Raw genomic sequence first — 23,288 nt, 5'->3', positions numbered from 1 at the left:
CTCACCCACCTGCCAAGATAGTACTTGATTTTGTTATTTTTATAAATTTTTAAATTGACTTAAATCTTGCTTATCTGAAAATAGAAAGACTGCCACCAAAAAGTTCTTCCTCTGAGTAAAATGTTTATTACTACATCTGTGTATATCCATCACCTAACACTAATAAAAACAGATTTATTTCTTTCCTAACAGAAAATAATTGCAGATTAAAAATTATAAATATCACTCTTTGCCTGCATACTTTTTCAATAATGGAGATGAAAGCATCATACACGCTCAGAACAACTTAAAGAACATCTCATAAAGAACCTCTAGCATGAAATGTTCTCTGGCACCCTTCCATACTAGTACAGGCTATTACGTGGCATCGTTAAAACTTCAAGAGTCACTTTTTAGGTTCTCCAACAAGTAAAGAGGTATTTTTAAAAAATAATTTAAAAATTCAATAGCCCCACTGTGTGGTTAATCGTTAACCCTACTCTGTTCTTCCAGAATAGCTGAGCTTTAAATTCTTATAATAATTATTAATTATCATTAGAAATGGTGATCTGACATTAACCACAAAAAACTTACCAGAAAGGTAAAGAGAAATCATACTGAAGCAAGAAGTTCAAAAGAAATTATTATTTTACCCTCAACTACCACATTAGAATAAACTTTTTAAAGTATTTAGGGCCCCACTGTTCTTAATTGTAGGGCTTTCTTGTTTGCTTTCTATAACCTGTCCTCACCAGGATGCAGAGACACTTATGAGTAGAGATTTAGATGGGATGAAAGTATTCTTATGTGTGTTTATATATTTAAAAACAAAAAAAACCCCACTATTTCTTAAATTCTGGTTCAGCACTTGAATGTTAATGAGTAATATGAAAACCACTACAGAATCAAAAAGAACCAATCCGAGTTTTCAGAATAAGTGGAACAACCCCAACACACAACATGTCCCAAAACAACCCAGTGGTAGTATCTTTATGCCAAGGAGCAGTATCTACTAGTAGAGCCGTGCAACAGCCGCAAGATGCCTCTAGGTGGCACTTGGAATATTATTCACATGTGACCAAGCCTGAGACTACAGTACTCGCCTCAGCCTATACACTTCATAAGAGGATTTTTTTTTTAAATCCTGGCCACATTTATCTACTTAAATACACTGAAGAATCAGGTAATATTCTTTGGAAGTTGCTGACTCATCCTTTCGTACTTTTAAATTTGCTTATTTACAGACATTAAAAAATTACCAAGGGGTGGGTTGCTCTGTATATCTGTAAAACTGTAACTTTCTAATGTGTGAACAAGTGCTAAATGTTGGCACAGGGACCAATTCTCTCACGACAAATGCTCTAGAAAACGGTATTTCAAGAACAACCTCTATTTAAAAAGATTTTTATACTGTTATAAGGGAATATGTCTACTTATTTGCATAAATACTTCTAGAAGAAATTCAGTAAGAACTATGAGATGTCTGAGGATGTTAAAGAGCTACTGGCCTGAGAGCATCAACATTAGCAATGCATTTAAAACTTAAGACACTACTTTTGACTTTGCTGTAAAGCTGGATTTAGTCTCTTCTTGCATGCTACCACAGAGAAAATGCAGATGCCATAGCAGTATTAGAACACTATTTTTCCAAGATGTTCTCACATTAAAAATACATGAAATAACTGTAATAATCCAGGACACAAAATTGCACTCAAAGTGTGGTTGTTAATGGTTCAATGTCCAGATTGGACACCAGTGACGAGTGGTGTTCCCCAGGGGTCAGTACTGGGTCTGGTGCTGTTTGTCACCAACATAGACGGTGGCACTGAGTGCACCCTCAGCAAGTTTGCCAATGACACTTAAGTGTGTGGTGAGGTCAACACGCTGGAGGGAAGGGCTGCCATCAGAGGGACCTCAGCAGTCTTCAGAAGTGGGCTTGTACAAACTGCATGAAGGTCAACAAGGCCAAGTGCAAGGTCCTGCACCTGGGTCAGGGCAATCCCAAGCACAAATAGAGGCTGGGTGGAGAATGGATCGAAAACAGCTCTGAGGACAAGGACTTAGGGGTGATGGTGAATGAGAAGCTCAACATGAGCTGGAATGTGTGCTTGCAGCCCAGAAAGCCAACTGTGTCCTGGGCTGCATCAAAAGAAGTGTGGCCAGCAGGGAGGTGATTCTGCCCCTTTACTCAGCTCAAGTGTGACCCCACCTGGAGTACTGTGTCCAGTTCTGGAGCCCCCAACATAAGAAGGACACGGAGCTCATGGAGGAAGTCCAGATAAGGACCATGAAGATGATGTGAGGGCTGAAGCACCTCTCCTATGAAGACAGGCTGAGAGAGTTGGAGCAGTTCAGCCTGGAGAAGAGAAGGCTCCGGGGGGACCTTATAGAGGCCTTCCAGTGCCTGAAGGGGGCCAGCAGGAAAGCTGGGGAGGGACTTTTTACAAAGGCTTGTAGTGAGAAGACAAGGGCTAATGGATCAAAACTGGAAGAGGGAAGATTTAGGTTCGACATTAGGAGGAAATTATTTAGTGTGAGGAGGGTGAGACACTGGCACATGCTGCCCAGGGAAGCTGTGAAAGCCCCATTCCTGGAAGTGTTCAAGACCAGGCTGGATGGGGCTCTGAGCAACTTGATCCAGTGGGAGGTGTCCCTACCCATGCAGGGTGGTAGGAAATGGATGATCTTTAAGGTCCTTTCTAACTCAAAACGTTCTATTATTCTATAATGATACAGATAACCCCTTAAGACAATTCCAGAAAATGAATGTATTAGAAAGGAATTCTCAACACACTTCAGCAATGGCATTTGCCATTCAGATTCTGAGTAGTGAAGTGGTATAAATTTCTACCTAGATCTGAATTTGCCAATAGTTATTCAGCAGTCAGCTCCCTGAGAAGCTACTCCAGTTTAAGAATGCATTATTTTTCCATAAGTGACAGGCCAGGACATCAATGTATAATTTCCAGCTGCAACATAAATTTAAGCATAAGCAATTTGGAACAAAACATCATTCAATATTATGACTTCTATTAATGAAATGCAAAATGTAGATTCTTATCTTCCCACCAGCCAGAAGCCTGGCAGCTGGTAGGTTACAAATTATTTTCAAAATCTTGCTGCAGATGTGGCCCTTTGCCAGCAAAGCACTTTAGAGTTCACTCAATTTAATCAAACTAGAGGTGGTGTAGAAAAACCTGAAGTCTCAGCTATCAACAAAGCTGTCCTTCAACCTTGCTGTGAAAGTGTTGCTTTTTGTGCTGAATACATTTAAATATAAAATTGATTTATTGCTCTCATCTATCTATATAGTATTAAGTAAATATGCAGAGAGGATCAGACTGTTACTATGTCAGAACATGTCTTTTTGTACTGAAGTCAGTGCCTCAGAGATGAGGGATCTGCAAAACTGTTCCTTTTCTTTGTTTTCTTGTGTCCCTGCTAACATGAAAGCAGAAAACCAGAAATGTTTGGAAATTACACTCCATTTTCACTAGGAATTCTCTTACATTTGCAGAATCCTACTCGTTTAAAGCTGTTTCCATATGACATTTGCCAGCACTGCTATTAGTCACTGAACCTCATGCCCTCTAGCTCCTCAGAAGCCCTCAAAGAAGTTGGGACACAAGCACCAGTGGGAAAGGCACCAAAAGCAAAAACCTTTCCAGTGATACTCCCTGCAGTTGCCAAATTTCCCTGCTCCAATATTATTTCATTCAAGCACATGCTGTGTTTCATTCAAATAAGAATTTGGAATTAATTTTCAGAAGCAATGCCAACTGAACTTCAGCAAGATACCTTATTAGAGCTTTATTACAAATTACTATCAAATCACAAAAAGAAGATACCTGTATAAAACTACAATCTCTCTAAACTAAGAAGACAAGGTGTGGTTTTATATTCTCATATAAGAAGTCTTTATTATTCTTCTGAAAAGACATCCTATGCAGAGATAAAATTCAATTAAAAAAAAAATCTAGTTTTTCCTCTACACAAATTAAGATGTCAGTATTCACACAATTGCAGGACCTTGTTTTTTGCCATTTGTACAACTTTGTGACAGTGTCAATAATGTGCTGAACACAAAGAGAAAAACAGAAAGAAAAAAAAAATATTTAAAATGAGATTTCTTTTGTGCCCATCTATCCAAAGTTTATTGCCAGTATTTTTAAAGGGTGGAGACAAACCTTTTTTTTCCTCCAAATCTTCACTGCTCATTTTGGAAAGGGTGAAGTAAAATGATGCTGATGTTGCTTTTTTTCCAATTGCACATGGCAGATCTGTTAAGCCACACTCACTGAAACACTAGTGATTGATTTCTTGAGAGAGGCCAGTTTTCACTTTTTGTGTCACCAGTTTTCCAAATGTGATCCATCATCCTTTAAAGCTGTCTAGTGCATCTACATATTTTATGCAACATGCACTAAAACAATTGCATTTGCGCTAAGCTGGTATCTAGTGTAGTCTATTTTCCAGCATGAGCAAGGCCCTGCACCAATCCTTCAAAACATGTCCTTCACAGACCTGCTTGGCTGCTTGATGGCCAAGGAGGTGGCTGGTGATCAAGCCACTGACCAGCTCAGCAGCTCCCATCAACATATTAAGGACCAAGTCTGAAAGCATTCTGTAAATAGACAACGTGATAAATTAAGTGCTTTGCTAAGAACTTCAGCGTAGTTCTCCAGCAACAGTTAAACGAGTATGGTCTGAAGAACAGGTCTTCTTTCAGGCATGCTTCTAATGATACAAGCAACTGTGGTGCAAGGCAAAGCCAGAGTACTGAGGAAAGTCATCAGAAACAATTCCGTGCATCTTGAAAATGAAATATTTCTAACTTTCAATCTTAGAAAAGATACTAGTAACTGATAGTCACTGAAATAACTCTTGTGCAGGAGGATCTGTGTTCTCTCGCAGGACTGTTTCACTGAACACCAAAACCCAAGAGCCAAAGCAGTAAAGGTGTTTCAAACAAAAAAACATTTAAATATTAGCTTGCTTTACTCTAGGGAGATCCAGAACATTAGGGGTTAAATAATGCCCTGGTAAAGCAACACCAATCAAGTTTTGTCTCTTCTTTTCTAGTGAAGTCTCACCACAGCTCTGCCTGAAAAAAGGAAGACAACAAATTCTATGAGAAGTATCTATGAAGGTCTGTGGAAACAGACTAGGACTTAGTAAGCACAGACAGAACTATCATACTGACTGAAGAAAACTTAAAACATAGGAGGATCACATGAACAAGCATTGTTCAACATTATTAAAAAGTCAATGTAAATTGAATATTTCTTGAAAAAAATATCAGAAAGACATACTTATGTCTAATACATATATGAAAGGACCTGCTAAAGATTCTGTGCAAAGACAAGTACAAGCAATTCTATGACAAGAACAATTTTCAGATGTATGCCAGAACATGCCAATAATTCCGCTATAAAATTGTCTTTATTTCTATATTCCAAGTCATTTGCATGAAAGCTATTTGATGTAGTAGTGAAACAGAAAGCTGTAATTACTGCACTCATGGGTATTGTTTTCACAACCTCAACACATCATGTGATAAGATAAAACATGCATTAAAAATAAATTTTTTAAAGGAACAACTCAAAGCAGTCAGTGATTCACTTACAAAATACGTGCCTTTTTGACTGTGTACTATTATTTAAATATATCCTTTTCCTTTGTAATGCTATTGCCTTGAGCATGAAGCATAGCAGCTGAATCCCATATGAGCACCTTCCTGAAAATATTAGCTAAAGACTTCAGATCAAAATACTGCACAGATGCAAGACATTCTATTGAAGATAATGACTAATGCTCCCTCTGCTCCAGATGAAACCTATTTATAATACTCAGAGCGCATCTGAAGGCACCTCTGAAGGAAACTGTCACACTCATTCTTGGGGGAAAATAAAATTTTCTTCTACCAATGTTATTTAATACAGGCCTGTTAAAACCTTGTCTAATTTCATTCATGTTAACAAGCATTACCTACTTCATTGTACACAGTAACCACAGGCATTGTAGATTAAAACAGTCAGACCAGCACTTTCCAGCTCTCATGCTAATAAAATAAAGATCTCTAGAAAGCTGAATTTTGGCTATTCATTTTTAGATGCAAAGCAGGAAAATGTGCGAACTGATGAAGAACATTCTCCAGAAAGTGCTTACTAAAGACACCCAGTGCTTTGGGAGCAGCACGCATCCAGGCACACAGCAGATGCTGGCTCTATGGCAGAAGAGACATTGCTCGACATTGCAGGACTTCTGCACTAAAAAACTGCACTTGGCAGCCAACACTTGTATGGCCACCCAGAAAGCAAGCAGGAGATCTCTGCCCCTCCCTCTGCTCACTCCTGTCCATCAGCACTGCAGTTCTCAACTGGACCCTGCCTATGAGTGGGTGGCTTCAGCTCTGATCTGGTGTGTCTCTGCACAGCTGCAGAGGAAAGATTTAGGAAGCAATTCACTGCTGACCTGTACATAAAATGCCAAAAACCCTGGAGGATGAATGAAGCCTGCCAGGCCCGCTCCCACTGGTGTGTGCAGAGATAACTACAAACTTTAGCTGCTGCAGTGCCTGATTTACAGCAGTTTAAACAAAAAGAAAATTCAGAATATAACTGCTTATTCTTTATACTGTAAATGAAATACATGCTCAAATATGCAATTGGCGAGACCAAAGGATCCCCAAGTTATCATTTCACACGCACCCAAACCAAGCTTGAACATGGGGACTTGGACACATTTATAAATCCCACTCTTAGTGTTGGACAAAAGATGAGAGGCATACTTCGAAGAAGCATCCGATAAGATTTTGTTGTTTTTTTTCTTCTTCCTTCCCCCTGGACCCACTGATCTTAGAGGTCTTTGCCAACCATGACGATTCTGTGATTCTGTGAAGTTCTGCTACTGGGCAGACACAGCCTTGTTCCTTGCACTCACAGCTATGCCCAACAAAACTCAACATCGGTTTTTGCTTTGTTGGTTTTTTTAATATATAAAATCTTTCCTAAAAGGCATATGGTATGGTTGTTACGCCCCTATCAAATTCAAAGTACTCCCCTTGTAAGACACTAGTCCATCACATTCCCCTTTTTCCAGAAAACGTGTACTACAGGATATCATGTCTGTTTTCCATATGGGATCACGGGAAGTCTGTCCATCCAAGATAATGAAAGAAGAACAAGGAAAGTAGCCCTGTCTGATGTCCTAGCTGTCTGTTTTTGGAAGATGGGACAGGATTAGATATATGATGATAGGATTTTTTTGGTAGGAAAATCTGCACTAATTGCTCATACTTCATATATCCAGTTATGTCTAACTAGCTTTTGGCAACGATGATCTTATTTTCATAAGACAAAGTAACAGGGAGAGTAAGATACAATCTTCCATTTTAAGCTGTTTGCTTGGGCTTTTCTTTTTTTTAAATAGTTTCATTGTAAAACTTCTAGAAATTCCAATTTGTTCAAGATCCTGGTATGCTGTTTTGCCATATGGTGACCATGTTTTGATGAAGTAAGAGAAGGCAAAAGTTCTTTTACTTTATTTGGGTACGTCTTGCATAACTAAAGTTAAAGAAACATTGCAGTATAGCTTTAAGATGACATTTTGCAGAAAATTATTCAAAGAAAAATACCTGGACATTCAAGCTTTAATTATCTAACATAAAGCACTTTATTTGCCTTCTAATAGCTGAAGTAGTCCTGCACCTCTGAGCAAAAGGAAATACTGAGCTGAATTTTCAGGCAGGAAGTTTTTCCATCTGTATCTGCCCTGTAGGTACTAGCCCTGAAAGTTGGATTTCTCCCCAGGCCCAAAGGAATAGCATGCCTGAGTTGGAATAAAGAACTATGAGGGACTACCAGGACAGGGTTCAGGGTCCCCAGGACACAGGCTTCAAGACCAAAATTTTATATTAATCTGCCACAAGTCCCCCTTGCTAGAAGCTCTACAAACAGAAGAGATGATGCAAGGATCTCTTTTGTTAAGAGTGAAGAGGCTCACAAAATCCAAAATCCTGAGCCACACAGGGAGGCAGCATGGGGGAGGCTGTGGGCAGCATGCACAAGCTTTGGGCTTTCATTCTGACTGAAGAGCATGAAAATACTCTCTCCCCATTAATTAAAACATACTGGCTAACTCTGAAAAGATCATCTTGTGTTGCTACAATACACTTCTCAGTGAGGGCTCATCTTCAACAAGAAAGCGTGCTCTTTAGGATTTACAGGAGCTGTAACAAGAAATAATGCTCAGTAATTTGTTCTTGAAAATCAGAGGCCTTGGGCTGCCTCTTAAAAAATTTAGGAAGATAGAGCCTCAGCTTGAGGAGAAATGCTCCCAGCATTATTGTAAGGCCAGAACAACCCCAATTGCTTTAATACATATATATATATATATATGTAAATCTTCCAAACACATTAAAAAAAAAAAATCAATTGGAGAAGACTGATTAAAAGCAAAAATCTGCATTTTCTGCTTTCATGTCTCCAGTAAATGTGTGTGTGTCTGTGTATGCACATCTTTCCTGTATGGCCCACAGCATTATTTCCTATAGCCCATGGTAAAAATGCCAAAAAGCACCGAAACCGAACAATTAGGAGACTTAGGTTCTGAGTAGACTTTCACAGTACTAAACAGTTCTTAGGCAACTGCACTGCTACATTCATGTGCTTGGCAATGCTTCCTACGTAACTGGGTGTTTATTCTTTGCATTCCTTGCAAATAAAGTTATTTTGTAAGAGAGAAATATGAAACTAGGCTTGGAAAATCCCATTTGTAAACATGCTGTAGAATCCATGAATGGAAGTGTGCCTGAGAAACAACACAAGCCTCATTCAAGGTGTAATGAATCCATAACACCTGGATTCAAAGGAGAGCAAATCCTAATCACATAAGCAAATGAGAGACTACTTTGGACTCAAAGACCCTGTATATTAATATTTTGCATTAAAATTGTGAAATAATATTCAATACTTTATGGAGAATTAATTCATTGGATATAACTGAATTAAAGGTACTTTCTAAAACTAAGACAACAATCTTCAGTGAGGCAAAATCATTTACCTGCGATTTTTTTAACTTAGAACTACAAGATATTCAATCTACCTCTATGTAGTAATTTCTTACCTCAGGTCCTGGAGGACCCGGTGGTCCTTGGGCTCCAGGATCTCCCATTTTCCCCTTAAAAAATCCAAACAGTTAGATTTTTGACAATAATTTATTTTTTGATCAACAGATTGTTATGAAGATTTTAAAAACATTTCTCAAAAAGAAGGCCAACGGAAGTGTTGAGATGACTTTTCCATTAAATAAAAAATTTTATAACTGCCTCTCTTTGGATTCAGTTAAGACTAGTTCCTTCAAACCCCTTTGAAGTCACAAGACAAAAAGCAAATTAGCTTTAAACAAATGAAATATGTAGCTATTTTCATAATTAAAACTACATATTATTTAAAAGACCAGGAAGTAACATAAAATCAATATCCGTAACACTTACCTATATAAGAATCCAATCATGGCCAAAAAAAAAAGGCAGTTTTGTCATCAATAATAATAAAAACAGGTCCTATCCACGTTATAGTGACATCGTACACAAATATTGACCCACTTAAAAACTGACCAAAATATTTCCCAACATTTTATCTGTACTTCTGTGTTTTTCAAAGGTTGCTGCTGCTGCCACACAACTAGGTGTTCCTTGAGAAAAATTTAAACCTGCATGACCTAGAAAATATTTTTAAATTTTTATTGTAAATTATTTCATTGTAAATGCATTCTAAAAAGTTAAACATTATGTTTCTTGGAGGACTGAGCTCTCATATCTTAATTTTACATCAATCAAGAAGTTGGTCACATTGTTTGTGCTTAAAATCCACAGCTGTTCAGAAATGGACTAATTCACTTATCTTTAAATGCAAATGCTTCTATCTTTAAAGGTTTCCCATCTAAGCTTAAGCAATTGTTTGGTTTTGCTTTGTTTTGGGGGATAACTGTTTATGTTATAGAATCTCTGCCACAAATAAAGTATTTTTTACTGAATTTAAGGGACCAATGACATTCATGAGGTCTAAGTAGGTTTACCAAATAGTGGCTTGATTGCACATCAGAAAGCTGAAACTGGAGTGATTAATTTTTAAATTCAATTAAGTATTGGCAGCTTTTAATTATATGCCGCAAAGAGGCAGAGAGCAGCGCCTAATAACAGGAGAGGAAGAAGCCAGGTCACCCTGTGAAATGCTTTTTCTGCCTCAACATTTACAAACCCAGCAGATGTAGCAGCACTGCACGAATGCCTTTGAAGTTGCTAAAAATCAGTAAATACTAGAATTCATTACGACTCCCATCCCTGTAAGAAGCGACTGGCCATTATTAATGAGATTTCCCACACTCTTTCAAAATCAATCTAGCACAAATGGTCACCTTGGCAGCTCCCAAAGCTCTTGCTGCACTTGTTTCAATCACTACCAACATGTCTATTCCCCCATACAGTGACTATCACAGAATACCTAATATCCTAAACACTCCCATATTAAACATATACTGATCTCTGTAACAAAACCTCATAGATTAGGAGCTGACTCACTCATGAACCAGTCACTAGAAACAGAAGCAGCTTAGACTTCATTATTTGCGCATTTTGAATTTGGTATGTTCTAGAGGATTACATATAGTGTGAATGTAATATACAAATAAGTATCAAACAGACACATACAGTGATATACTGAGAGTGAAAAATCAATGTGTAAGCTTACTGGAGGTCCTGGTTTTCCTCTGATCCCTGGGGGTCCTGGTAAACCAAGAGCACCCTGAAAAAAGAAAGCCATTAAATGAACATTAAAATGTATTGTAATGTTGGAAGCAACAGTTTGCTACACTTTGCCAACTGGAACAGGCTTTGAAATAATTCTGTGGGATGAGAAATGTGTTATAACATTCAACTTTCATCAAAAATTTTCTCACAGGATGTGCTATTTCAGTGACTTCTGTTGTACTAGCCAAACAGAAAAGATGATACTTATTTATCTCAGTTTCACGATATGAAGGATCATGCCAGACCATGTGCTTCTGCTAACCAGAGCTGGACGAGGTGAGCTGCAGATGAACCTCAGGGTTCAAGAGAAAAATATCTTTTACAACAGTTTCTTAGCAGGTTTCAGATCATACCATATTTCTTTTCTTGTTTCATGCATCTCTGAACACGTGGCAGCCAGAATTCTGCCCATATCCTTTATTTAGTTATGGAACAAAGTGAACAAAGAGAAGTTTAAATGAGCACAGTGCTTCTTAAAACAACGTTCATTCAGTGGTAACCAGTAACTTTTACTACTGCACTCTACTTTTATGCAACTGCCTTGTTGCATTTTAAGAGACTCAGAAGCCTGATGTAACTGCCAAAATCAGGCAACTTTGTAAAACAATACAATTATAAATTACCTTGTCTCCTGGGTACCCCTGGTCTCCTGGCTCTCCTGCAAGGCCATGTTCACCCTAAACAACATATTATTTTATACAGATATATGTATGTGGCTTAAAATGAAGTAGTTATCAGTATTAGAGAATGAGAAAGATGGATTGAATCTTTAGTATTTAAAAATAACACAGCTCTTTCAATGACAAAGCAAGATGTTGCACTGAAGCACCTCAACCAGGAAACCCTCTAGACACAGCACCTGGATATTGTTATGTCCAGTAGCAACTGCTCTGTCCAGAAGCAAGTTTGTCTAAAGTACCAGGTCATGAGACTGAAGTAATTTTAAAATATAGAAGTCAGAAGAAAAAAGAAATCCAAAGAAAAAGGGGAAGGTTTTGTCAAGTACATTATTTTCCTCAAGATTTAATGAAAGGAGTCTGAAAGCACTGTGGATCTCTAGGATAATGGAAATATTTAAATCACCTTATCACCTTTCATTCCAGGCTGTCCCACACTCCCTGGGAGACCCTATTAAAATGAAGAAAATGAAAATTATTGTCTATAATTGGGAAAGCAGCCCAGGCACCAGGCTGTGGGATCATTTAGCACCATACCGTGGGCCCTGGAATTCCTGATGGTCCGCTCAGTCCTGCTGGCCCAGCCGCTCCCTGTGAGATAGCAAGAAAGGTGACTGCCTAAAACATTGATGAAATGGAGTAACTTAAAGACTGATAAGAGGATGTGGCACTGTCTGCACCACAAAGAGAAACCAAAAACGTTTTCAGCCTAATTGCTTGGGGAAAAAAGTACCTGTATTGTAAACCCTCCACCTTTTACAATTCCCAACGACGTCAGCAAGAAACTAAATGCCCCTTTTTTTCTGCAGGTTACAACAGCAGTGCGTTAGGCAATGAAGAATAAGGAAGCTTTCTTTTGTACTGCAGCTGCACAGTTGGTGCCTTTTCCCTCTGTCCTTAGCTTAATGTGACATCAGTACTCTGTCAGCATCAAATTTGGTTTAAAGGTTTTTACTCTACCATGAGAGATGCCATAAAAAGTGACTTTGACTAGGATTTCTCATCCCTCCATGACTTCTACCATGTTAAAAAAAAAAAAAAAAAGAGATGGGAATATTCCAAAATACCAAGTGTGCAAACCTAACCTAAGTTCTGACAGGCATGCTAACCTTTTCTGTTCTCATGTACTTTCAGAGTCCTTACTACACTCTTCCTTCCTGGGATTTATTTGGACAGTTTTATGACTTGAAAAAGTGAGCCAGAAATGAATAAGATAAGGAAAATTAGAAGATCAACACAGCAATAACATTAACATTAATAAAAGATGGTGAGCTAAACATAAGAAATTACTTTAAATGGACTTCTCCCTCTTTAATATAGTTTTAGCTATCTGCTCTCTGCCTATTCTACCTCTGGGGGTGGGGGGGGAAGCAAAAAAAAAAAAAAAAAAAAGCAGTGTTATACCTCTGTGGCTGTGTAAGATTTTAACAACAAATATAAATATAGAAATCTTTTGCCAGTTACTGAGAGTGACATAGAAAAGATGAGATGGACACCTACAGATTTCCAGCTCAGCACACATTCATTATTCCCTGGAGACTCTTTCAGCAATGTTAGCAAAAATATTCTTCTGCAGCCATCATCAGTCTCATGGCTCACTGAAGAAGAAGGAAGACTGATGACTTAGCGTCTCAGTGGTGCTTGGTAAAGTTCCCAGGAAAATTGCCACTTGATATTGCTTTAGCTTTCCATGACTGCTTGAATGATATATTCTGTCATGTTAGCTGATGCAAAAATAAATTGTTTATACTGCTGTCTCTTACTTGTGCCATATATTATAGTTCAGCAAGGCATTTCTGTATGAAAGGTACTGTACGTTGAATACATACTATGGTAACAGTAGCATGGACTGAAAAATCACCAAGGGATACTGAGCTGGGAAATTTAGCTTTAAAGAACAACGGGGAGAGAGTTCAAAACAGCTTTACAAAATTCAGATTGATGAAACTCCTGTTACAGCCTCCAGAGACATTGGCTGACCTCATTAACAGCAAAGAACTAAAACCCCACAAAATAAACAATTATCTCACTGGTAAGAAAAGGGTTGAATTGGTAAGCCTGTCAGTTTTTTCAATCATCCTCCATCTACAACAGCCTCTCTATATGTTAGCACATGCTTATCAGTTTGGTTAAAACTTGCTGATGGAAAGCAAAAATTACTTCAGCTACATAAAGCACACCTTTCCCAACATTTCTATGTGACAAGTGGAACTAAAGCCAAGTTACTTTTACCTGTCAAAAAGACAAGATACCACAGAAAGAAAACTAATGCTTCCTAGTATTCAGGGGTTTATTTTATTGGGGTGGGGAGGGGTGGGGGGGCAAGCGGGATGGGGATGGACAGGGGGGAAGGAAAGCTAGCACTGATAACTGTAGTCAAAATTTTTCTGAAAGTCTTAATCTTATTAAAACTCATGGCAAATTTTGAAAATGGTCAGTCAGCCAGAATTGAACTTCGAAACAGCTTTGTATATTGAGAAAATCATGGAAGGAAGGAATTCTTGGACTCAGCTTGCTGATGCTGCTCACTTTGCTGTTGTTCTCATGAACAAACACAGTAATACAATTAGCTCTCAACACTGAATACAGCTGGGCTGGACAAGCTACTTGAATTAATGCTGCTGATTTATGCCAGAATAATATCTTTAATCTCATGTATTGTGTACTGTAATACTATGATGTGTTATAATTGACTCAGTATTGTAGAACAAACATTGAGGTGTCTAGCTCTCCAATCAGTTTTGGATGACCCCTAGCATCTGCCTGAATAAGGGTCATTTGAAAACAGAGGCCAGGGTGCAAAATCCCATTTGAAGACCAGGTGTGGTCAAGGAACTGGGCTGCATCACACCAGCTATACTTGGGGATGCTGGAGTCATCCAAAATTCCCTTGGGGTCTTGGTGAAATTCTACTATAGTTCAAAGAGCCCAATGGTCCCTTTAAAAAAAAAACCTCTGGAACACAGCTCTTCCAGTTATCTTAAAGACTGGGAAAGCAGGAACCAGAGTAACTAATACAATGCAACACAGAGACACAGAGAAATGCATAGTGATAAGTTTTACTGATCATGCCTATACACGTGTGTTAGTATCCACAAAAGCCTCATGCCACTAGATGCTGAAGTCCTCTTTAGCAGTGTTCCAACCTTATTTCAAAACTGCAACTAGATTTGCTGATGCTTTGGAAGCTTCCAAAAGGTGTTCAGAAATCAGGAGAAAATGTTGACAAGATGTTTTTCTCAACTGCAAAGTCTCAATAATCCAATCATTTCTTATCAACCATGGACTGCTAACTGTTCCTGAGCAGCCATGCTGATGTCTCTTGACTAAATCAGATTCCACGTTATTTCAAATAAAAAATGCAGACACACCAGATCAGAAATAAGCATACAAATCCAAACCAAGTATAGAAGTACCCCACACCAGCAACATGGCAGCATTTTTGTAGAGTGGTTTTAATTAAAATCATGGGTAACTAAAAATCTGTTTCAATCCCTGGATTCTTGTATTTGTTTTAGTATTTTACAGCCATACAAGACAAATATTCTAATTAGGTAATGTTGAAGCATGTAATTAAAGTGTACTCACTCTTAGTCCTGGAAATCCAGGAGGACCAACACCACCAACAACTCCCTTAAAAAAAAAATAATTTCAGATTATCTGAATCTTGCCATTTTTAAAAACTCCCAGTGATAATACAACAAAAGCGATCTGCAAAGCTAGTCAATTGGGAATTTTATAGAGAGTTTCTGAAGAATGGCAGCTTACCACTGTACAGGTGATTACACTTCTTAAAATTCCTGATTGTGGAATTAGATGTTTTCATAATTAAATAATTCCTGTATTACCAGGGGATATGAGATTTGTTAGCAGGATATTTAAAGTGGAAAGAAGAAAAAAATACTTCTCAGGGGTGGAAAAAACCCACAACGGGAATTTATTAAGATTTATTAAGATTCCTTTAAAGACAAGTAGAACATCAGCTCAGTTCATAGAAAGACCTTTGCAAATTAAAGTCTCCACTCCCTTTATGAAAAATTATTGATACAAACTACAGCATTTGTACTTTATGTAGAAGTAACTAATTCAACTGTTCTCTACTACTGCTTTTGTTGCACTCAAGTTTAACTCAGCAGAGGCTAAAATTCTAAATACCATGGAAAACAGCTGCCAAGTCTCTGCCCTGTGTCAAAGGACTATTGTAGCCCTCCAGGTCAGCATGCTTTGCACAGGCTGTCCCAACACCTGTGACCTGCCACTCAGTGGAAATCATACATAGGGTTCATTGTAGCCCAGGACCCACAGTGAAGTGAAATTTTTATGCAATCAAATCTGAGCCCATTCTGAAGCTGCCCAAAAGGGCATGGCTGCTGGGCATGGCACAGAGGACACCTTTGTGCTCTCCTGTCTCCCTCTGGTGCCTATGTGTCTTCTACAACCTGCTCCAGACTAACCACAGGGGAAGGTGAATGCTCTAGCAACATCCTCCAAGGCAGACTGACTTTGTGAGATAATTGAGAGGGTGTTGTGGACATGAAGGATGGCATTACTCCGTTAAACAAAAGAAATTTGGCATGGAGATAGATGTCATTAGTGTCAAGTCAGCACATAGGAAGAAATGTCTTCCCTTCAAGTTCCTGCCACCACAGGCCTCCCAGGCAGCCTCTGCTCTCCACTGCCAGCTCACAAACAGGCTCTGTAAATATCCCATTAGCATTGCAGCCCCCTGCAGCTGCAGCTCTGGCCCCTTGCCTGAACAAGCCCTGCAGGGTGATTTTTGGGGCGGAGGGGAGAGGGGTTGCTGCCTGTCTGAGAAGGCACTAAGATCAGCAGCTGTCCTGGCAGATTAGAAGGAACTTGTTTGCAAATGCTTATGTTAAAACAGTCTGTAATTTCAGATCCAGGATTCTGAGTGTTTGTCTGTTAAAGTACTCCTGTTCTGCAGATCTTGTGGAAAGAGAATATCTGCTTTATCAGGAAAGATGGGGACACTTGGGAGTAACAGGAGGGGAATGAAGAACTCGCCTTTTTATATCATTTGCGAAGCAGCTGGTGGCACTCACAACCCTTCAGAGGGCTTTCATTACAAAAAGCACCTTACTGACATCATATGACACTCCCACAAAGGGAACTGCCTCAGGGACCAGAAATGCAAAAATCGGTTTTTTCACATTCACAGAATCACACAATCACCAAGGCTGGAAAAGACCTTTAAGATCATCAAGTCCAGCCTATGACCAACACCACCACATTGGCTAGACCAGGGCATTAAGTGCCATATCCAGTCTTTCCTTGAACACATCCAGGGTCGGTGCCTCCACCACTTCCCTGGGAAGTCCCTTCCAAAATGTTGACACCAAACATCGATAACCCACCAGTCAATAACACATAATTCATATAAGCATTTCTAGGGAAGTGCAGGCCTTCAAAAAGGAGATAATCCCCCCAGTTGCTGACTCTGGTCAATATTAGAACAAACTTTAGAAAAAAAACTGTTAAGTTTCCAAAGGAGCATCCAACAGTAAAATCAGACTCAAATCTGCTGCTCTTTTGCCCACTATTTATTGCTATTTCCTTATCTGGCCCAAAGCCCTTTCACTGGTTTCTCATAACAAAGGAAACCTGAGTTTTGAGTCTGCCACCAGTTTCCCTGCAAATACAGCAAGACAGCAAAGCTCCTTTGAGGGCAGCCAGTGAAGTTACATGACAGCCACAGTTTAATACCATACCACGAGAGCACTTCACCCTGCACTTGCTGCCAAGGACAAATCATACTGATTATAATGCACTAAATGACATAGTAGCATAACTGTATTCAGTACCAGTTCAAAGGATGAAATCAATTATCAAATGCATAAGCATATGAAAGGAGAATTTTGGCACACATGTAGAATCCCATTTTGTTAAGGTGATCTTGGAATAATGGTTTAAATAAAAAAATGCAAAGTCATATCCAATGCAAGAATTTCTGAAGACAAAATATTCATCAGTAATGTAGTGACAGCAAGACATCCGATTCTCAAGGTAATCAGCACATACAGCAGTTAAAACTATTCTCTCAGCAGTTTTCTTGTTCTTTTCTCCCTCCTTTTTATACTACCACTTATTACAGTGCTACCCTAGCAATTTCCATGGGAAAGCAACAGTTCAAAATTTTCTTGTGGACTTCAAGACATTGCTTTTGAGGCAAAATTCTCCTTTTCATTTGGAAGGGGAGTCAATATTGACTGTTACAAATTTTACTATGTTAATCAACACACAGTTTGATACTTACAGGACTTCCATCTGGACCAGGAGGGCCCCTGTTTCCAAAGTCACCTGGTAAACCCTACAGTAAAAGAGAGAATGCTTGTTCTTTATTATCCAAGACAGAAAGGGTGGTCTGAACACTGAATTCCTATAGGTATTAGAAATGAGGACTTCAGGAAGTGGATTCAGGGAAAGAGATGGAGGAATGACAGCAACAGAATGTTTCAGCTGCACAGCTCAAATGAATGGAACGTAAGTGGCATTTGTCTCCTAAAACCATAACCAAAAAAGATGTAACTATACACAATGTAAGCATAGGGCAATATCAGATGATTGTTTCTTGAAGTTTTTTTTCCTATTTTGTATTTTTACTTCAATATTTTTTTTGTTACCTACAGCATTCACTAAAACATCTATCTTCTATTATGTCCTTACTTTTGTCCTGCTCCATCCCCCAGTATTAATGGTTGCAGTCTAAGTGGGACACATGTGCATTAGAAATCTTTCTGGTACAATACTGTCCTGACCAATGTGAACACTTGTCTTAGTCTGCATCTAGAGACTGAAATAATAAAGCAAAACAAGATACAGAAAACCCTCAGTCATTTGATCAGAGTTTTGACTGCTCTCCAGCCATTCTTCCCCTAGCCTGTATTTGTGCCTGGGGTTGTGCTGATCCAGGTGCAGGACCCTGCACTTGGCCTTGTTGAACTTCATGAGGTTGGCACTGACCCACCTCTCCAGCCTGTCAAGGTCCCTCTGGATGGCAGCCCTTCCCTCTTGGGTGTCAACCACACCACACAGCTTGGTATCATCAGCAAATTTGCTGAGGATACACTCGATCTCATTGTCCAAGCCTCCAACAAAGATGTTAAATAGCACTGGTCCCAATACTGACCCCTGGGGGACACCACTGGTCACCTGCCTCCATTTGGACATTGAGCCATTGACCACAAGTATCTGGGTGCAGCCATCCAGCCAATCTCTTATCCACCGAGTGCTCCATCTGTCAGATCCAAGCCTTGTCAGTTTGGAGACCAGGAAGTCACGTAGGACAGTGTCAAACACGTCGCAGTTGCTCTGCCACCATCCATCATCTCTGTAGCCTTGTTGTAGAAGGCCACCAGATTGGTCAGGCATGACTTGCCCTTAGTGAAGCCATGCTGGCTGTCACCAATCACCTCTTTATTTTCCATGTGCCTTAGCAGACTTTCCAGGAGGATGTGCTCCATGACCTTGCCAGGCACAGAGGTGAGACTGGCCGGCCTGTAGTTCCCTGGGTCTTTTTCCCCTTTTTTACTTCTTTCTGATGTTGCCCACTGTACAAGCATATGAGTGGCTGAGGAAAAGTGGTTTGGTTTTGGGGTTTTCTCAGGGCTTTTAAAATTAATTTCTATCCGTGAACTATTGCCAGGAAGGTCTCATTATTCTCTGGAAGAGACACATGAAACTAATACCAAACGCACACTATTAGTGTGAAGCTGCACCATACAATATTTTAATTACTTCTATCACTGTATAAAATCAGGAGAAAGGATGGAGCACAGACCTCCAGAGGAGTCAAAATTATTTCTAATTATATGGTAAGGTTTATAAAAGAGTCTATCATAAAATTTGCAAAATACCAAGCTGGAAGGGGATTCTGCCTGGAAAAAAAACAGCAAGCTAAGGCACACACAAGACTTTTCCCGAAAGAGAAAGATCTTGCACAGATTTAGAGTCCTGAAATAATAAGAGATGCATTGACCTTGAGCAATTAGCTGCAAAGCACCAGAGCCTTACAAGTCCATTTCCATGGGGAAAAGGACTAAATTCCACCCTTACGATAATTTTACATTAATTACTCTTCTTTGTCTTTTCAGTGATTGAATGTCTTCTTATCCCTCACTGTGTAACAGGAACAGTACGTTGAGGCATTACCCTTTCACCTCTGTAAGGCTGTGTTCAAACCCGCTGCAGGTCAAAGGTACAATTAATTTGGCCTTTTTAATCTAGCTTGTTTGGAGGACATGCACATTGCTATACTAAATACTGAGCTGGACAGCTGCGTCTTACCTTTAATGGAATGCAGGACATTCATCTTCATACAACATTATATAAACATCAATATTATAATTCAACATTATTGTAAAGCATACAAAGGATGACTATTCATAATTTGAATATAAAACAGAACCTGAATTGTTTTTACAGTTACAATGGACTTGACTAATAAATTGTTGGTATAATCTGCAAGGTCTGTTCTGTCACACTGACCAATGGTTGTACCTAATCCCATATAGAAGAAAGCTATATAAAAACAATCCCCAAATGTAACGTATGTATGTAAAATCACTATGAATGGGACAAAAAAATGCATTAAATATAATGCAGAACTATCCAAATTTCGTATGACAAGTACACAACTGAAAGAAATTAGATACATACGCTTTCACCAAGAAGTGCCTTCTTGAAAGCACATTTGATGCAAAACTAATTAAAATTCAAACTGATGCCACAGACCCAGTCTTGCCCAAGACTCAGATGCACAAAGTAACCTTCAATTCAAATCATAAGCGAACTACAATATGGTCACCCAGCACAGCAGCACTGTGTCTTGCTAGCTGATTAATTAAAAAACGGATTATTTGAATTCACACCTTAGCCATTTGATAGCAGCTTCAGAAGGAGCAGTTTATAAACTTAATGCCAGTTTTCTCTGCTTGTCATTCTTCACATCAAAAGAAACTCTATTCAAAGGCTAGTGCCTTCTTTGGCTACTGTTAGATCACACAGAAGACAAAACATAATTAAACAGAATCCTCCACAGCTTTCATAGCATACATCAAGGGCCAAATGATGGTAATCACACTATTATAGCTGAACAAGCTTGTTCAACATGCTAGATGAAAGTCATCTAACCGCTGAGTGCAACCGAGTGCACAACTCGGGAATGCTATCGCAGTGTCCAATCTCAAACCACAACCAATTTAAAATTGGAAACTCCTGGATAGCTTCAAAGACCTAAAATAATAAGGTTGCAGCAGAAAACAAAACACTTGGCATTGAAGATATACCACAGGAAATATGTAAACCTTTATAATGTATACTTGGCAGATTTGTGTTTATTCTCAGATGTAGAAACATATGTTAAGTAAAGGACAGCTTTAATTTACTATAGTCCAGAAATATCAGACCATTCAAACCAACACCAAAATCACTTATGAAACTTGCATCGTGTCTGTACCTTGTGCTAACACTGATTTTACAGAATATATTTGTGTTTCTGTCATCTTTTAACCCTCAGGTAGTCAATATCAGTCATCAACCACAAGCCTCATCATGTTAAGTCTTCCTAGCTTCAGAACATCTATTATTAGTTATAACCTGCACAGAACTTGCAGTACTGCAAAGTACTAACTGGAAACAATAGAAAGCTACAGGAGAAAAAGTAAAATAACATTTTTAAGTTTATTAAAGTTGCAGAGTAAATTATAGGTGTATTTACGTGGGCAGCAGAAATTGTAACAAGTGTTAAAAAGCTTTACCTGTCTCCCTTTAGGACCTCTTTTTCCAGGGAAGCCTGGGATGCCCTGAGAAAGAAATAACCAATAAGCAGGTTTTCTTTTCCTCAGTAGTTTAAATGTGAATAATTAAACCTGCGTTTGATTGGAAAAGACAGTATGAAAAACAGTATTAGAAAAAAAAAAAAAGTTGATCAAAGAATCATAGAGACAGTGACCTATAATGGCGGGGGGAACACAAACTTTGCATGTCTTTACTGTGGTCACGTGAGAAAAACTATGAAGCAGCCACATCCTGCTGCCACCTAAACACATGTCCAGAAATCCTTTGTGCTCAAGAGAAGCAAGAGAAAGTTCAAGCACAGAGTGACTGAGATGAAGATTTTGATGACTGGTTTTATTGCAAACATCATCTGAAAATTGACAAACATTAATTACTGACTAAATGAAATTGCTTCAATGAAAAATAGCCATTATGGACCTCAGTGGTAAGAAAAAAATACCCCTAATCCTTGCAGCTCTAGATTAAATTAAAACAATAATTTAAAGCTGCTCTGCATTTAACTTTAGCACCAATGTATTTCATTGATTAGAGTAATTAGATATATTTATTTTACTTCCTCCAAATCAGTTTCGCTTTTAGACAAAGACTCCAATTAATGGTTACATCTTGTACATTTTTTCCCATTCTAATATATATTCCGTTATCACCCAATCATCAATATTTCATTAAAGTTCCATTAAACCTACCCTTTCTCCTTCAGGTCCTGGTTGTCCTGCCACACCTGGAGGTCCAATGAAACCCTAAAAACATAAGAACAATTCTTGATTACAAGGCTGATTCCCACCAACACTGTTCCTCGGAATTTGCCAGCTGGGGATTCAAGATCCAAGGATTAAACTCTGGCTTATTTGAAATCACCATTGAAGCTCAATCAGCTTAAATGTCACTAGGATTTACTCTCCAATCCATAGGAAAATCAATTTCTTAGTATAAGGGTACAGAATCAATTAATAAAGAAGTACCAATAAAGTGCTCCAATAAGACAATGTTGCATCAGAGACCTTATTTGTTAGAATAAATTAAATAGCTGCTGAAGTTAACCTTATTCATGACATACACGAGAAAATGTGTTCTCATCTTTAATAATACAGGGTGATCACTGTTACATGCAAGAGTCCTAGAATTTTACTTTGTCCTAGGCAGAATATTTTTCTTAAAGCTCAGTCACAATGCATTTCTCTTCCACCTTCCCCTCAGTCAGAAACAGATCTGCTCATAAAATCAGTCGCATGGACACAGAAACATGTTGTTGACTCAGCAGAAGTGATGGTACAATTTACAAAAGTAGTAGCAGAGATGGATTCTGCACTACCAGATTCAAACAGACTGGAACAAAAATATTATTAGTTACTAAAAAAGCACCCCTTGTTTTCACCCCTCCCTCTCTCCAGTCCTCCAATTTTAACTATTTGGGGGGCTGGCTCACCTTTTTTAAAAAAGAAATAATAGAGGCCATTTTGTTATCCAGTCCTAATGAGAGCAAGGAAAACAAAACTACTTTTCTCATTTCCTAGAACAGCTGAGAAGCAAGAGTGTAATTTGATGGTAGGAATGTTCTAACTTAAAGTGCTAAAGATACTTTGTATCCTGCTGCTGTACATCCCCACGCACACCAGTGTGCCTCAGCAGGGCTGTAGCGTCCTTTTTATTTGAATAATAAAGGTAATAAGTCATATACAGGAGACAGCCTTAAGATCTGACAGGTGTCTTTCGCTAAAATTATGCATACTTTGGGCATTTTAGCTTTGTGTAAACAGAGAAGTACTAACTTTTCAGGAAGTGACTGGGATCACTTAATGTCTTGTTGGTTGAGGGGAGAACCAGACAAAACGCATTGAGAATCTGAGCAAAAATAAAATTAAGAAATGTAAGAGATACAATCCCTGAGGGTGCAATATCTGTTCGCACTTGATCCTGACAAAATAGTTTTTCCTCTCACTGTAATAAAAGCTGACATCTTAAAAACCCACCCCCCAAAAAAATCAGATACATGTTTAAGAAGCTGG

The 23,288-nt window shown here is 38.7% G+C and overlaps 1 protein-coding gene across 1 annotated transcript in view; it reads right to left on the bottom strand.

Annotated features, from left to right (window-relative positions):
* Positions 1-23,288, bottom strand: part of COL24A1 (collagen type XXIV alpha 1 chain) — a 135,789-nt gene that overhangs the window by 73,301 nt on the left and 39,200 nt on the right. Inside the window, exons 11-19 of the mRNA XM_051625609.1 lie at positions 21,969-22,022; positions 21,243-21,287; positions 17,741-17,794; positions 15,055-15,099; positions 12,004-12,057; positions 11,873-11,917; positions 11,413-11,466; positions 10,731-10,784; positions 9,106-9,159 (exon numbers count right to left, since the gene is read on the bottom strand). Coding sequence (XP_051481569.1) covers positions 9,106-9,159; positions 10,731-10,784; positions 11,413-11,466; positions 11,873-11,917; positions 12,004-12,057; positions 15,055-15,099; positions 17,741-17,794; positions 21,243-21,287; positions 21,969-22,022 — 459 coding nt within the window. The remainder of the gene's footprint in view (positions 1-9,105; positions 9,160-10,730; positions 10,785-11,412; positions 11,467-11,872; positions 11,918-12,003; positions 12,058-15,054; positions 15,100-17,740; positions 17,795-21,242; positions 21,288-21,968; positions 22,023-23,288) is intronic.

This window comes from Apus apus, chromosome 7 (genome assembly GCF_020740795.1).
Source record: "Apus apus isolate bApuApu2 chromosome 7, bApuApu2.pri.cur, whole genome shotgun sequence".
NCBI lineage: Eukaryota > Metazoa > Chordata > Aves > Apodiformes > Apodidae > Apus > Apus apus.
Note: the sequence above shows the minus strand (reverse complement) of the source record. Positions and strands in the feature narration are given on the sequence as shown.